Consider the following 13053-nt stretch of genomic DNA (forward strand, 5'->3'; position numbering starts at 1 on the left):
TTCATGACCATTAAATGTTTACTACTTAGCGTTACAATAATTTGATTAGAACACGATAATAAGGTGTTGGTGGTGACACTCTTCTCTCCTAACATAATTTGAAATTCCTCTTTTTTATCATCACTTTATAGTTTATCATCGCTTTATAGATGAGTTTAGTTTTATGAAGTTCTTATTAGAGAATGTGAAATTTTCCTTTCTTGTGAAAAAGACATTTTAAAAAACATTACAAATTAGTATTTTTACTTTCTATTCATGTATGATTCATGACGGTTCTGATGAGAAGCTCTTAAAGTCATAGGATTACATGAAGGTGTCGTTTATAAATCTTGCGTAGGCCGAAATTGCGGCAACACGACACGGATGACATTATAATTAAGTAGCATTTCCACCTATATATTTCTGTTAAGCTCTATTTGGTACAACTTAAAAGCATCATTCATAAGCGTACCCAGATATTTATGAACGTGGGGGCAGAATCATCCCGAGATCGGGGTATAGGAAGTCTGGGCAGCCCCTAGGTCTTACCGAGAAGGGAAACCTGCCAGAGGAATTATTTTTTTCTGAGGGAGGGCGTCCCGCGCCATAATCTACCCTAGATGCTGAATACCCCCTCATTAAGACATGCTCAGTGTATGATTGCGTGGGATAATGGCAGAGTGGGAGGCGATGTCATTTCATCCATCAAGGTTTTGATTAGCTTTTAAAGCCTCGCTCAAGATAAGTAATCGACTCGAATTTCTTTAGACTATTAGCCATTCGCCTCCCCAGATGAGGATATAATATGTATACCTTCCCCCGGTCGGTTGTCCTTAGAAGTTTGATTTGTGTGTCTCGCCCATCTTTTTTGTTTTTCCCCAATTTTTTTCAGCTTTTTTCCAAATATAATAACAGAATAACAAAGAACATATAAACGTAAGGTATAATACAAAATATACATTTTTTTTTTTTACATATGTACATATAATAACGAAACTTAATATTTCTATAACATATTATTATAAATCTAAAGTATTATCCAAACAATCTGTTGAAAAGGTGCAGGAGACCGCAATCATAAGCGATATCGTAGAAAGTTACATTGTAGAAGACGCTGTTACAAACGCGATCGTGATTTTAAACTTTTTTTTTTATAGTCATATTACACCAGCACCTGAGCAATAGTTAAAATAAATGTATGTTTCTTTTTTTCTTTCTCTTTTTTAGTGTTGTTGTTGCTGTTTTCTTTCTTTCTTACTTTTTTTCGGAAGGGGTAGGGTCAGATTTCTGTAATATAGAGGTAATGGACGGTGCTGATTCGTAGAAGCGCCTGTATATAAGTATGTAATCTAACACTGTAGAGTTGCTTCTCAATAAGTTGTATGTGTTGTACTATTGATTGAACATGACTCCTTGAGTTAGGTACATAATAATTGGTACAAACTGAAGAGTTTCATCATCGCTGATCGAATTAAAGCAAACTGTTGCTAATATCTGAAGCATGTAATTGTATATCATTTGAGAGTCGCACAATTTTCTGTAATATGTAATATAAGCAAATGTAAAACATTTTTTCCCTTCTCCTTATATACGATTCAATGTATTGTTCTTCGTTGAAGTATCATGAAAGTGACAAAGTCAGTCTATAATTGAAAGTATCTGTAAGACATTTTTGGTTTATTTATTTGCTTGCTCTTGTAAAGGCAAGGTTGTGCAGCTCCTTCCTGACAACTACTGGGGTGAGAGCGAAGAAGGCATGAGCTCAGAGGGGGGCAGCGAATACAGAGAAGAAGACTTGGGCCTTTCATCACAGACCAGCGAGTACATGCAGGGCGAGGACGAGATCGAGAGATACGGCCAGGAGGTCGAGCCTGAGATTGAGAACTTCGAGGAAGAGCTCCTAGAACAAGGACCGGATGGATTGGTCAAGGACATCAAGGAGACGGACCATAATGGTGACGCGGACGCGACGGAGTTAGAGCAGGAGGCGGAGAAGATTGCAGATGAATTAGAAGACGAACTCATTGAAGGAGGAAAGACATCGAAAACAGGTAAGCTCAGGAATAGTTTGATGTGTGCGGGCAAGCACTGAATCCAATGACCGGGGTAATAGTATATTTGTAAAGCGCTTAGAGACATTTGTATTAAGCGCTATATAAAAATTAAATATTATTATTATTATTATTATTATTATTGTTGTTCGTTGTTTTTCTAATGATTATCGAATTCATGTGGGCACCTAGGGATTTTTCTGAAACCCTCATGACAATGGACGAAACGTGAATGCGGATAAACGCCCCACCTGCTGGGGTTGCGAACCCATGAGCTTCCTATTAAAAACAAGCCCTGCTCCAACCGCTGAGGCACTGTATCTCACTGGCCGATGAGACGTTAGCCCACCCCACACCCTATGATCCGAGAACAGACTTTGGTAAAAGTTGAAAAAAAGGATCAGATATGAACACAGAAGATATAAAATACGTCCTGAATGAGTTTCTTAATAGTCATATAAATTATCAAAACTTTGGGGAATCGCCAAAGAAAACACGGTGACAAATCTGGGACAATGAGGCGACTTTTGTGGTGTAACTACCCACTACGATTCGCAGCTGATGGTACTTTTCTCTGTGTCAATGTCAATGTCTCTATTTGTATGACAATTCAGTACCTTGATCAGGGCAATCAGGAAATCTTTTTTTCGTATCTTGTCTTTCTGTAATTTGACCGACACCATATAATCGGATCTTAATGTATGAGGTGCGCTCTAGAAGAGTCTAAAATATCGGTTTATCATATAAAAGAAAACGACCAACAAGGTGCACTGACCCAGCGATCACTTTATTCTAGTCTTAAAGTATTATTCAACTCTAAGAATCTGCTGATATTACTTGTATATCTTCAATTATAAAACGTCATAGCAAAACATATTCATATTTTATTTTATGACTTTTCCCTCAAGGGTTCTTTCAAATCCATTTCCGTCAAGGCATTTTCCTTGAAGCTTTACGTAGACATTTATCTTTACATTTCGTGGGCAGTAGGTCTGACTTTTCTTAGCAGGGAGCATCATCTTATTTTGTCTTGACGAATCCAAAACTTAGAAATTCCTCATCTTCTCTTCTTTCTGTGATTTTAGAGTCCATTAAGATTACCAAACCTGGAGCTGAAGCTGTTGTAAAAGTCGGCCCATCAAATGACGTCATTGATGAGGATGTGGAGAAAAACTGGAAAGACATGTCGCTACTACTCGATAATGGTAACTACTACTTATAAAACAATTCCTGTGTTCTCTATGCATTGTTTCATATTCTTTCGATTCTATGACGTCATAATCAGCAATTGGGGACTTTATTGGGAACTTTATAAATTAAATTTGTTCATGCTATACATTAAATCAACCAAAAAGTCGATGTGTCTGATTGGTTGGAGTTACCCACTTTGCACGTGTTTTCATCATTATTACATTCATTTCACAAAGGATATTTCGTGTAAAACGCTGCCATCTACTAGTGATACTAAAGAAAATAAAACCAACACATTTTGATGTAATTTTAGTGCTGACAATTAAAAATCCTACTTATGGCAAAATAACTGGCAGTGGTTGATGCTAAAACTTGTATTAAATTGACAACTCATACAATGGTTTAAAAGAATAGCGTTTTTATTCATTTCTTAATCTTCTTTGTACAACTTCAGACATTCCTGAGGACATCTTGAGAAGTCTTGGCATCGACATGGAAAAGCTAGGTAACAAATACGAAGAAGAGAAGGAACTTGAAGAGGAGGAGAAAGAGATCAAGGAGATAGCAACGAAAGAAGGGGAGGATTAATCGGGATGAGCTTACGTCACTTATGACCCCCACCCTTCCTCCTCCTCCTTCCGCAAAGGAATTGGAAATCAGAGACTGCAATGTGATCATGTACCATCTTCAAGCGTCGGTTCGGTTGTGGGTATGGAAAGGGTTATAGGACTATGTGGAAATAAAGCTTTGTTAATTGAAATATTATTTTAGTTATAAACATTGTTTGAAATTTAAATGAGCAAATTCTTTCAGTGAAGAACCTCTTTCAACCAATAAAAAATTGATAATTTTGTTAAAACCCACAAATCGATTTTTGACAACGCTAGGTACTCAAAACAGAATTTGACGTTGAAATACAAAAAAAAAATTACCCCCATCTTTCTTTTCTGCCAACACAATTAATATTCATCAGTTTATCATAAACGATCACTCATACTTTGCTAGAAAATGTTATCAAAACGGAGGGGAGATCATTACCTTGTCCTGGTATGACCTTCGTTTTCTGATCATTGATTGCGCTAGGAAGACAGAGTGTTTGACATTCGGATCATATTCATGCAGTCTCTGATTTCCACCGTATTCTTTGCCTCAGTCTTTAATTTGCATCGAAATTCATCACCTTCGCAGTTCGCTATATTTTTTCACATCTTTGTACGATGTTTTCGATACCTTTATTGCTATACTTCAGTTGTGTTAAGTTTGGTTGTATCTTTGATATATTTCACTAGATTATGATTTTCTGAACAAGTAGAATAATTTTACATTTTTGTTGACTTATGCTTTTGAACACCTTTATCACTTTTGCCTTTTAATCGTTAACATCACGTCAGAAAATGAACAATGCTGGTGTCGAAAGAAAATCATTTTTCAGTCATTGAAAAGAAATATGAGCATGGCACTTTATGTTTATCTCTTTATTTCTAATCACGTTTAATCAATAATTGTTTCATTTGGGGTAAATGGTGTTGGCTATCATTATATAATAATTAAAATTAAAATTTGTTTTACAATGTAAAATAACTTGGATAAGGGCAATTACCTTAACAAAAAGTTGGAATACAGCGTATCATTCGTTTATTTAGATGTTATCATATTAACTTGGTCACAATTTAAAATAAAGGGTAACAAAATCAGATAAAAGAAATATCTATATTTGTGCCCACTCTACCGATAAGAATCGGGATATGATTAATAAAGATCAAGTTTAAAAGATATTATTTCTCATTTATTTGAATATATTAGACAACGGACAAAACATCGTTTTTCAGACTTTTTCAAATGTATCTATTTTCTTTTTGATTTCTTTATTTTCTTTCTTTATCTCTCTCTCTCTCTCTTTCTCTCTTACTATCTGTTTGTTATCACACTGAATCTCTGTATTCATTGTCATCTAATAATTCCTTTTAACTCTTTGTATCTCTTATATCTGTCTCTGTAGTATACTATTAATCTCTTCGTATGCTGTTTCTACCTATGCTGTGTGTGCATTTCCCTTTTATTCCTTTTTTCCTCAAATTCTAGGATTCATCCATTCTTCTCTCTCTCTCTCTCTCTCTCTCTCTCTCTCTCTCTCTCTCTTTGTCTCTTCGTCTCCTTCTTTCTTTGTCACATTGAAATCTTGACAGTGTCTATTAATTTCTCTATTGTCTTATGACTCTTATCTCGCTTTAATGTCTTGACACAAAAGGTCATGTCGACCATTTTTTCTCTGTGTGCAACTTTCAACTTTCGTGTAAGTATTTCCTATCTAAGCTTTAAATTTTCATAAGAAAATCTATGAATATATTGTACAGTATATAGAACATTGTAATATAATTCTGGTGCATCTACATTAACGAAAACATTGGAGGAGTATTCTACTTGATGTAATTACAGTATATAGCTCTAGGCGCATGTGGTGTGAGCAAAATATATGACTTAAGAGTTATTTTATCAAAAATATACTTATAGAATATAAGACGTAACTATATTCACAGTTACACATGATACCATGGGTATGTAACTATTAAACTAATATTGATTGCAGAATTAGGAAACTGATTGTCAGATTCTCTTCGTAAATCGAGGAGTCAATATAAAATCAAAGAAAGGGGTACGAAGCGACAACTTTCATATTTTTTTATTATTCATATTATCTGTACATGACTTGTGATACAACACGCAACCGAACCAGTGCACCATATTGTCCTCGTTTCTGTAGAGTTCATGATCTGATCAATATTTAGGGGTTCGTTCTAACGGTTACATGGATATGTCACAGTAACATACTCATTAGTTCTTAATATACAAATATTGACATCATTGTCAGCTACGAATCCAGATATCTTTGTGAAATGTATTACGAACAGGTAGATAAAATATACAAAGGACCCACTTAATGCATTATAAATTTTGAGCCATCAAAGTACTGGGGGCGTACGCCTTCTGTATACTATGTTACTTGTTATGATGATAATAAGTCCGTGGGCACGCATTTCATGCAGTATTCATTTTAATGCATGCAATGGCTGAAGAAGAGCTGGAAGCATGATAAATAATGCAGTTGTCTCCATTTATTATTCTATTTTAAAGAAAGCTCTTTAATGAAATATGAAAAATAAGTATATTGATAGTAATCCGACGAAATGTCAAACAGTTGTCAGATTTCTTTCAGGAAATGAACTGTGTAATTTTCCCAAACTACCGTTAGTATATTCATGAAAGAAAATGAGGATGACTAAACGATTCTATATTGCTAATATAGGTCAACTGCAGTTCATTGCTCTCTGAATCATGTATATTCAGTCTGTATATACTTAGGAACATCATGTCGCTTAATACAATGGCGATGAACACACTCGAATGACCAAACTGTAGATATGATGGCATCATTGTGCAGCTTTAATTGTATGAAAAAAGCAAGAAGAAAAATATCGTGGTATAGCTAAGAATGGTATCATAGTTGCATGAAATCCAAATAAATGTAACATTAAAGAGTACCACTCTGGTGTTAAGATTAAGGTTATTCACAGGGGATAAGATAATAAGTTTACGTGCCATTACAAAAAAAAAGTTAGGTTTGTGTTGGATTATCGATTTGTATAAGGATCGGGGAAATATCATATTTGTGGTTTGAAGACCATTTTTTAAACAATATGTAAGGGTTAAGATGTGAATTAGACCTGAACCATTTTTCTTCTTCGTCTTATATACGTGGCACATCCGGATTCAATAGGCAAAATTACAAAAGATATTGTCTTTAGGAAAATAGGGATAATTATTATGAACGTTTGTTAAGCATATTTGGATGCGCACAGTTTCACAGTAAAATAACACTTGGAGGTCTGAAGTAAGGGAGAACATCAAATTAACAACACAATACGGCACTATATATCCTTTTTTCTTTTATCCAGCACATTTTATTTCATACTCTGTTTATTATGATTATCGTATGTTTACCTTGTTCATTGTAAACTTATTCAAATAATGTTTACTAATTCCGTGGAGATTTGTTTGGAACTAATTCCACTTGCTCATTGTTGTATTCGTTAGTATAACTTTAAATTTCTCCATTTATTTAATCACCTCCACTTTTTTATGTTTGATATAATTAACATGTTCATATTGTAATAATGTTACCTATTTATGTAATCATTTATTTGTATTTTTATTCTTTTTTTATATACATTTATGTTTGATAAATACAAACTTTTAATAATTCCGTAACGATCTCTACACACAAACACATGTGGCATTTTCCCGCTTCATTTTGGGCTTAGTATTCACAGATAGATTTAAATGAGAAACAATGAGTGCCTTTGCATCAGTTGGTTTCCAATCTTCATAAAGCCAGGAATAATTTTAGTTTAATGTACCAACAAAATATGCCTGTTCGCCCTTTTCTAGGCTTTTAAACACAAACGTTGACGAGATTAAAGTATTTGAAAGTATGTACAGACAACAGAACAAATCTCACAGATTTCGTTTATCAGTTAATGCCGAAAACAATTGGTATAAGATTTAAAAAAAGCCGAATACTGTGTTGTCCTTCTCAAAGCCACTTGCTTTTTTTGTCCCTTTCAGTTGAATAAAGTGTGCTGAATAAAACTCCTTCTTTTTTGTTCTTCTTGCAAGCTACATTGATAAATAAAGATTGGTGCTGCTTATCCGTCGTGGATGTGTGACTTCGATGACTGTGAAAGATGGAGTTGGATGTTATGTTGAGCAGGGGTTTGGTCTAGGCAGAGGCGTAGTGAGAATCTAGCCAATAAGGGGGCACATGCATCACTGGGTGTGGGGGCACTCTGTGAATGAAAATGTGCATTTTCAAACCACCGATTAGGGGAAGGTGCCGGAGTGGTCTCATTCCCATTCAATTCCCATCCTCTTTCCTCGACCCTTCTTCACGCTTTTTTCCTTTCCCCTCCTGTTCTCATTTTCTCCCCCTTTTCGCCATCCTATCGGGGGGGGGGGAGGGGGGAGTACCCCCGTATCACCCATACACTTGGAATGTGTGCAAGAGTGGCGGCGTTGGATGAGTGTGTTATGACGATAGTGATAATACTGGAAGTGACTGGGGTTGTTCAAGAATTAAGGCGCTAGCACGTATACGATATCTTGCCTTATTGACCCTATTGATTATGACTTTTCCCAAAACCTAATCACCAGTTAGACAGTTCCTAGTATCTATGTTTTGGATAGGGAATATAGCTCCGATGAATATACCTTTACAATGCTTTCAATTAAATATTTCTTTGATTTTGTTTAGACCTTAAATGTGGTTAGACATCAATGTTATGTAATACTGTTCTGGGTCGGGAGGTACAAATGTGGGTAAAAACACTTTTTCCATTCAAGAATGTAGTGGCATCGAGCGAGGATCGAACCCAGGACTTTTCGTATTAGAGAATACCACATTGCATCGACTATATACCACAGTGGTCGTACTACCAATAACTAGGTATGAAACTGAGATCGTTGTAAAGAGCTGTAGAATCCTTTTAAATGTACGTTTATCAATACCGTTAAAACAGTTACTTTATGAAAACGGTATTGTTATAAAGCTATCATTATCAAAGCGTTTCTGATGGTCTCTGTATTATTTTGTTTTGTGGGGGTGGGGGAGGGGGGGGGGTAAGCAAATGCCTCCTTGTAGTCAGTGGAACCCTGTATCACCCATGTAGTAGTATTAGTAGTAGTTATCTCTATTCCGTACACTTGCTGCACGCCGAAGATGGCGTTATCAACGAATGCGTACGGCCAGTCAGGATTTTCTTTTTGCCAGGCGACATCATTATTGGAGGATCACGCCATCTTCGGCTGGCAGCGAGTAAGAAGGGGGAACTCGCATTTAATTAGGTTGGTGGAAATTGTTATAATTAAATCCAGGCGCGGATCCAGGATTTTTCTTAGGGGGGGGGCCAAATTTGAAATTATGCGAGCCAAATTTTGGTGCGTAATAGTGACCAACAGTGACGTAATGCGGGGGGGGGGGGGTCGGTGCAGGGAGGGGCGATTCCCCCCCCCCTCCCTCCTCCGCGAAACGCGGAAGCTTTGACGTTTTATTAAATTATTAGAGAAAGAAGACGATTCGTTGTACCATTCTCGAAAATAATTCTCGTCTGAATTTAATTTTTCCCCTCCCGCGCGGAGCGCGGAAAAAATTTACGATTTATTAAACTATTAGAGAAAGAAGACGATTCATTGTTCAGTTCTCGACTCTTAATCCTCGTCTAGATTCAGGTTCCCCCCTCTCGCGCGAAGCGCGGAAGCTTTTAATTTTCATTAAATCATTAGAAAAAGAAGACGATTCGTTGTACCGTTCTCGAAAATAATCCTCATCGGAATTTAGTTCCCCCTCCATCCCGCGCGAAGCGCGGAAGCTTTTACGTTTCATTAAGCCATTTAAGATTCGTATTACCGTTCTCGCCTCTGAATCCTCGTCTGAATTCAGGTTCCCCCCTCCCGCGCGAAGCGCGGAAGCTTTGGCGTTTCATAATATTATGAGAGAAAGAAGATGATTCGTTGTACCGTTCTCGATTTTTAATCCTTGTCTGAATTCAGTCCCCCCCCCCCCCCCCCTCCCTCCTGCGCGACGCTGTGACGTTTCATTTAATTATTAGAGAAAGAAGCCGATGCGTTGTACCGTTCTCTATACTGTTAATCCTTGTCTGAATTTCAAAGATGTTCTTTGTCTGCTCCTTTTTCTTCCTACGTCCTCTTCCGATTTGGGGGGACCGCCCCCCCCTCCCCCCCCCCCCCCTGGCTACGCGTCTGCGGTCAGATAAACACATTTTGATACCTTGTCTAACCCCGCAAGCGGTCAGATAAGCATTCAGGGGCCCGTCTTAGGGCCCCTGGTGGGGTCGAGGCACTGGAAGCTCAGGGGTTTTAGGCGTTTAATTAAGGTCAGATGAGCATTTTTTTTGTATACCTTATTATTTTGTGACACTGGCAGGCAGGCGCGTACAAAAACCCCCCCCCCCCCCCCTTTGGAAATTTTTTATGTGTAAACCCCCCTAAAAAAAACCTAAAACCCCCCCTTTTGGATTTTTTTTTTTTTATTCCCATGGCCGACCTAAAAAAGGTGACCTTACCCCCCCCCCCCAACGGAGCAAAATGTCAAATTTCCAAATTTCGAGACCAAAAAAAAAAAAAAAAAGTGTCCTCTTACCCCCCCCCCCCCCCCCCCCCCCCCCCCGCTTATTCAGCGGTCGGCTGAGTCGTTGCGATTTTTTTGGGACCAAAAAAAAAAAAATGTGTCCTCTTACCCCCCCCCCCCCCCCCGCTTATTCAGCGGCTGGCTGAGTCGTTGTGAAATTTTCGGACCGATTTATAAATGTTAAAACCCCCCCTTGAAAAAATCCTGCGTACGCGCCTGCTGGCAGGTCACTATTTGGCGTGGGGTCCAGGGGGCGGAGCCGCTAAAAATAAGGGGTTTGAGGCATTAAATTACCGTCAGATGATCATCTAAGGGCCCGCCGTAGGGCCCTAGGTGGAATCCAGGGGGCAGAGCCCCCGGAGGCTTAGGGGTTTTAGGCATTAATCACGGTCAGATGGGCATATTTTGATGCCTCATTATTTTTTAACACTGGCAGTTAACTATTCTTTCATTCTTGCTCTCATTCTATATTATTTCTCTTTAATATACTTTTTCAAAAAAGTGGGGGTGGGGGGGGGGGGAGCTCGGTGCTCCCGATCCCCGCCGTACCTCGGGCACTGACATGTAGGAATCTCAAGAATCATATTTCTTGCCTGGCTGTAAATTTAGGAATTTGTCATTTTCCAACAAACACATACAAACGTATAATTTACTAAAAAGTGAGGAAAAATCTCGGAAATTATGTCATATCAGCATTATTTGTAATCCACCGTTGTGGAATTAGAAATAAACCACGTTTGAATTTGATTTCCCCCAAGCCCCCCCCCCATCGGTACGCCAGTATCTCCTCTTTTCCTTTTTTCTTTCCCTTTCCTTCCTTCTCTCTTATTTTTTTGATTGGGGGGAGGGGGGGGGGTCAACAGCCTGGGAGGCAAGGCCCTTTCGCCCCCCCCCCCGATCTCCTTTTTCCCCCTTTTCTTTTCTTCTTCCTCTTCTTTCTTTCCCTTTCTCTCCTCTTTCCCTTTCCCTTCTTTACCTTTCTTCTCTCTTTTTTTTTTTTTTTTTTTTTTTTGCGGGGGGGGGGGGGGGCCAAGGCCCGCTCGGCCCCCCCCCTAGATCCGCGCCTGATTAAATCTGCCAGATTATGGACAATAAAAGTACTTTGAATAAGGCACGACGGCTCAGTGGTAGAGCAGGTCCCAGGTTCGAATCCAACTCGATGCGCCAGTGCCCTTTGGTAAGGTATTAATCCTCATTACCAAGTCCCTCGGAGAGGGCTTGGCTGTCGGTCCCCTGATGCATAGACATGGTTTTTTAGCAGTCAGGTTAAACAAACAAAACGCACCTTCTCATCACGAAAAGGTTTTTTTCTAGAAGATTAATAAGAAAATGAAGGCTCACAATGACAGATGAAAACAGTAAATGCAAGAAATGAAAATTGTTTCTCTTCATTTTATTAACAATTATATTGACATAGGATTCTCTTTCTTGTATCCACGGAAAATCAATTATACTATATGATATCTATTTCAATTTTCTAACAGGAGACACATATTCAACAACCATAATCATTGTCCATAATTTTAAATACCTTCTTGGCAATAACATGCAGATGAGTCAAACCATATCATCCTTCCTACGCAAAAATATACATGTAATTGCAACGAAAATGAAGGGCATCCAATGATAGTCATTTTTATTTATCCAGTCACATGTTTATTTTATTTTGTATATTGCCAATATGCCATAATACAATCGTTTATATTTTAAAGCTGATACTCAAAAAATACGAATTGCTTTACACTTGATGAAATTGGTGGATAAACGCTTGTTTTCCCCTACCCTTCGATATTAAATATATACATACATGTTTCAACAAGGATTCATTTTTTAAATTATCAATTAAACAAAAAGTTGATTTAGTATACAGATAATTATGATAATGACGATGATATTAATAATATTATATTATATTATAATAATAATAATAATGATAATGATAAATAATAATAATAATAATAATATTAATAATATTTATAATATGCCGCTCTTGTACTATGATATAAACGTGGATATTATTACCCCGTCGATCGGAGCGCTCAGTACATTCAAGAAATAAATCCTACGTTATCATATGAAAAATATTTGAATTAAAGAATGAATTCAACGAATGGTTTGAAATTATTGAAATTCGAATGACATGTTTACCTTGAATCATTGGCTGCTTTAAGTCGCTTTAATACATCTTAATTAGATTTCTCAATGCCTGATTTTATTACTAAAAATCAGATTTCTACACGATAAAGACAAGAGAATGGCACACAAGAACATTAATTACCTGACATGTTCAACACCATTACTCTTATCTATCTCAATAACCATATACTTTGGATAACATAATGAATTTTATATTACCAGAGACATCATTCAAAATAATTATATACTGGTTACACTTCTAATAATGATATGTATAATATCATGCACGATGTAAATACTGTGGAAGAAAACATCCTAAACATTTAATTTCATGTCATTAGTACTTTTATTTTCACATATGACGATAAGACCTTGATCCAATTATCGATCAAACTTTACTCACGAATTTACTATAAACATATATTTATTTGAAATTAAATGAATATGATAAATTCACTGTGGATTATGGACAAGGAGTTGATCTATAGGACTACA

The 13053-nt window shown here is 37.2% G+C and overlaps 1 protein-coding gene across 1 annotated transcript in view; it reads left to right on the top strand.

Annotated features, from left to right (window-relative positions):
* The window catches only part of LOC589044 (protein Ycf2), a 46490-nt gene extending 38622 nt beyond the window's left edge, over positions 1-7868 (top strand). The window contains exons 9-11 of the mRNA XM_788702.5: positions 1683-2030; positions 3116-3235; positions 3676-7868. Coding sequence (XP_793795.4) covers positions 1683-2030; positions 3116-3235; positions 3676-3809 — 602 coding nt within the window. The 3' untranslated portion in view covers positions 3810-7868. The remainder of the gene's footprint in view (positions 1-1682; positions 2031-3115; positions 3236-3675) is intronic.
* Positions 7869-13053: the final 5185 nt, after the last annotated feature.

The sequence above is a fragment of the Strongylocentrotus purpuratus genome, unplaced genomic scaffold (genome assembly GCF_000002235.5).
Source record: "Strongylocentrotus purpuratus isolate Spur 01 unplaced genomic scaffold, Spur_5.0 spur5_scaffold_6, whole genome shotgun sequence".
In the NCBI taxonomy this organism is placed as follows: domain Eukaryota; kingdom Metazoa; phylum Echinodermata; class Echinoidea; order Camarodonta; family Strongylocentrotidae; genus Strongylocentrotus; species Strongylocentrotus purpuratus.